This window comes from Crocuta crocuta, unplaced genomic scaffold (assembly GCF_008692635.1).
Source record: "Crocuta crocuta isolate KB4526 unplaced genomic scaffold, BGI_CrCroc_1.0 scaffold1228, whole genome shotgun sequence".
NCBI classification, from domain to species: Eukaryota; Metazoa; Chordata; class Mammalia; order Carnivora; family Hyaenidae; genus Crocuta; species Crocuta crocuta.
This window is the reverse complement of record NW_027528888.1, coordinates 17998-22505: the sequence shown is the minus strand read 5'-3', so window position 1 is coordinate 22505 and position 4508 is coordinate 17998. Positions and strand designations below refer to the sequence as shown.

Genomic DNA, 4508 nt, shown 5'->3' with positions numbered 1-4508 from the left:
CAGGGGAGGGTCAGAGAGAGAGGGGGAGATACAGACTCTGAAATTGGCTCCAGGCTCTGAGCTGGCAGTCAGCACAGAGCCCGATGCGGGGCTTGAACCCACGAACCGTGAGATCATGACCTAAGCGAAAGTCAGACGCTTAACCGACTAAGCCACCCAGGCGCCCCAATGTGTCTGTATACTTTTAATTTTTTAAAAGTATAACCAGTATTTGAAGAAAATAAACATACTAGTAGAGCTATTGCTCTGCTGTGTGCCAAAGAAGAACATCAGTGACTGTTAGTGTTTGCTTAGGATGTCACTTAAAACCAACTATGGTGAAAGCCAAGAAAGGAATGGTTCATTCAGCAAATACAGAATGTTTACTGTGTGAAGTAATGTTGTTGGTATGTACCATCTGAACCTCATTTCTGTTTGTGTGAATTCACACTGAAGTTTTTTAATGTTTATTTTATTTTGAGATGGGGAAGGGGCAGAGTGAGGGAGATAGAATGCCAAGCAGGTTGTGCACTGTCAGCGCCCAGCCTGACGTGGGGCCTGAACCCGTGAACCTGAGCTAAAATCAAGAGTAAGACGCTTATTTGATCAACACACCCAGGTCTCCCCAAACCAAAATATCATCTGGTATCTGTAAACCTGGTCATTAAAGAGCTCTAATTTTCTGATTAGATGTTGCTGAAATTGCTGATGAAGTTTATATGGAAGTGATAGTAGGAGAGGAGGATGCTGCTGTAGCAGCAGCAGCAGCTGCTGTGCATGAACAGCAAATGGATGACAACGAAATCAAAACCTTCATGCCAATAGCATGGGCAGCAGCTTATGGTGAGTCACATACATAGTAATTTAAAAGATTGCATGGTTCTTAAACATGAATTTATTGTAACAAATGGTTTCTGTGTTTCAGAAATAGGAAATACCACAGTGATTTAAGGACATAGAGAACAGTGATTTAATCTGCAGATCTTTGATATGCTTTTGACCTAATTAATTATTTTTAATATGAATTTCCTTTATGCCTTTATTTTGTTAGAAAAAAATAAGCTTTCAAGGTGAAGTTTTTATCTTGAGTATATCTGGATCATAAGTTCACAATTTTGAAGGTCATTGAGGGAGTTCATGGTGCAAGATGCTACAACAGTTGGAAGCTAGGCTTTTCCTTTTTTCTTATATATAAATATGCCCTTAAAGCCCAGTACCTAAATAGGAAATTTGTCATTCATGAGTATCATGGCTTTTGTTGTAGTTAATAAAGAATCCCTAATTCTTTATAAAGAATACTGTATAATTTTGTTTTTTAATGCACATTGTTAGGTAATAATTCTGATGGCATTGAAAACCGGAATGGCACTGCAGGTGCCCTCTTGCACATAGATGAGTCTGCTGGGCTCGGCAGACTGGCTAAACAAAAACCAAAGAAAAGGAGAAGACCTGATTCCAGGCAGTACCAAACAGGTGAGGGCACATGAGTTCCACAGCGCAGCGTGCTTTGCGAGCTCTCAGAGGAAACTCTAGCGTGTATCCACGGAGGTGTTGTGATGGCATTTTAGCTGCTAGACCACATGTAGCTTCTTTGTACTGAATTTGAAAATATCATTTTAAGAATTCAGTGATATTCATGAATGATTTCCTGGGATAAAAAGAAATAAGGAAAAGATCGAACACGAATGGGAGAGAAATTCACACCGTGGGTGATTTTTATGTGGAAATGAGAAGAAATCCCTCAGATAGGTTGCAGGCATTAACTGTTTTAAAAACGGAAGGAATACAAAGAATCTGATTCTGTTAGCATGAAGCGGGCGTACTTTACAGAGCAGGAGGAGAGTACTTGAGTTCACATGACCTATTCCTGTCTATTCGTGTATGGCAGTTTGCATAGGAGAATTCTCATAGGTGGGTTTAAGTTCTACACTAAGTTGATACCAAATTAGGTTTTTTGGAAACCCCAAAGCAGGAGCTGTGATTACGAAACTTTATTTTTATGAATAATTTTCTTCTGATTGATAGAGCTTCAGTCATTAGTTGGTAGGAGTTACAGATTTATTGACTGATTTTTTTCAAACTGGAGGGGCTGAGGTTGCCCTAGTCAGCCTGAATGAAGTTTTCAGACCAGGGTTCTCTTTATGATGAGGTTGCCCTATCTCTTACATTGAAAACTGGCAGAAGGAATGTTAAGTAGCAGATAGCTTAATGTAGGAACACTTGCTGCATAATGTTCAGAACGCACACTTTAAATGCTTGAAGAAACCAAAACAGAACTTGGTTTGATCACTCATGTTCCTTTTTTTTTCCTTCCTTAGCAATAATTATTGGCCCTGATGGACATCCCTTGACTGTCTATCCCTGCATGATTTGTGGGAAGAAATTTAAGTCGAGAGGTTTTTTGAAAAGGCACATGAAAAACCATCCCGAACACCTTACTAAGAAGAAGTACCGCTGTACTGACTGTGATTACACTACCAACAAGAAGATAAGTTTACACAACCACCTGGAGAGCCACAAGCTGACCAGCAAGGCCGAGAAGGCCATCGAATGCGATGAGTGTGGGAAGCATTTCTCTCATGCTGGGGCTTTGTTTACTCATAAAATGGTGCATAAGGAAAAAGGAGCCAACAAAATGCACAAGTGTAAATTCTGTGAATACGAGACAGCTGAACAAGGGTTGTTGAATCGCCACCTTTTGGCGGTCCACAGCAAGAACTTTCCTCATATTTGTGTGGAGTGCGGTAAAGGTTTCCGTCACCCATCAGAGCTCAAAAAGCACATGCGAATCCATACTGGGGAGAAGCCGTACCAGTGCCAGTACTGCGAGTATAGGTCTGCAGACTCTTCGAACTTGAAAACACACGTAAAAACTAAGCATAGTAAAGAGATGCCATTCAAGTGTGACATCTGTCTTCTGACTTTCTCAGATACCAAAGAGGNAAATTTAAGTCGAGAGGTTTTTTGAAAAGGCATATGAAAAACCATCCCGAACACCTTACCAAGAAGAAGTACCGCTGTACTGACTGTGATTACACTACCAACAAGAAGATAAGTTTACACAACCACCTGGAGAGCCACAAGTTGACCAGCAAGGCTGAGAAGGCCATCGAATGTGATGAGTGTGGGAAGCATTTCTCTCATGCTGGGGCTTTGTTTACTCATAAAATGGTGCATAAGGAAAAAGGAGGCAACAAAATGCACAAGTGTAAATTCTGTGACTACGAGACAGCTGAACAAGGGTTGTTGAATCGCCACCTTTTGGCGGTCCACAGCAAGAACTTTCCTCATATTTGTGTGGAGTGCGGTAAAGGTTTCCGTCACCCGTCAGAGCTCAAAAAGCACATGCGAATCCATACTGGGGAGAAGCCATACCAGTGCCAGTACTGCGAATATAAGTCCGCAGATTCTTCTAACTTGAAAACACATGTAAAAACTAAGCATAGTAAAGAGATGCCATTCAAGTGTGACATCTGTCTTCTGACTTTCTCAGATACCAAAGAGGTGCAGCAACATGCTCTTATCCACCAGGAGAGCAAAACACACCAGTGTTTGCACTGCGACCACAAGAGTTCAAACTCGAGCGACTTGAAACGACACATAATTTCAGTCCACACGAAGGACTACCCCCATAAGTGTGACATGTGTGATAAAGGCTTTCACAGGCCTTCTGAACTCAAGAAACACGTGGCTGCCCACAAGGGTAAAAAAATGCACCAGTGTAGACATTGTGACTTTAAGATTGCAGATCCGTTTGTTCTGAGTCGCCATATTCTCTCAGTTCACACAAAAGATCTTCCATTTCGGTGTAAGAGATGTAGAAAGGGATTTAGGCAACAGAATGAGCTTAAAAAGCATATGAAGACACACAGTGGCAGGAAAGTGTACCAGTGTGAGTACTGTGAGTATAGCACTACAGACGCCTCAGGCTTTAAACGGCACGTTATCTCCATTCATACGAAAGACTATCCTCACCGTTGTGAGTACTGCAAGAAGGGCTTCCGACGACCTTCGGAAAAGAACCAGCACATAATGCGACATCATAAGGAAGTTGGCCTGCCCTGATAGTCCTGCTACAGACATTTGTGGAGATGTTGGCCCTAAAGCAGAAATCTCATTTTAAAGCCAGGCAGTCTCATTCACATGCAATACTGTACATTAGTTTATGCTGTGTATAAATAGAATTATTACTACTACACAACTTTTCTTTACATTTTACTAAATAGTGTTCTGGATTCTATTCAGTTTGTTCATGGCAAAAAGTAGCAACAGTTAAGTTGCTTTTAAAAACAAATTTCTGATGCTACACTTAACTTTTTCAATCTTGGAAGTTTTATTATTCATTTAAATATTTATTCACATTGATGGTACTCTTCTAAGACCACTTAAAGATTAGAAAAACAGAATTGGAAGGTCAAAAAGTAATTATTCTGACTTGTTTTTCCCCATAAAGTTTTTACATTAAATACAAACATCTACTAATAGAAACAGATTTTACTTTGGTTCTAATTATTAAATGAAAGTGACTT

The 4508-nt window shown here is 40.4% G+C and overlaps 1 protein-coding gene across 4 annotated transcripts in view; it reads left to right on the top strand.

Moving 5' to 3' along the window:
* Positions 1-4073, top strand: part of LOC144225647 (zinc finger X-chromosomal protein) — a 22579-nt gene extending 18506 nt beyond the window's left edge. For 2 of the 4 annotated variants that reach the window (XM_077756896.1, XM_077756894.1), the window contains 4 exons: positions 670-822; positions 1312-1452; positions 2298-2729; positions 3293-4073. In XM_077756896.1, the coding sequence (XP_077613022.1) occupies positions 670-822; positions 1312-1452; positions 2298-2729; positions 3293-4044 (1478 nt within the window). In that variant the 3' untranslated portion in view covers positions 4045-4073. Of the gene's footprint in view, positions 1-669; positions 823-1311; positions 1453-2297; positions 2730-2964 lie in introns of all 4 variants that reach the window. The other 2 variants (XM_077756893.1, XM_077756895.1) reach the window with 2 other exon arrangements.
* The last annotated feature ends 435 nt before the right edge of the window (positions 4074-4508 follow it).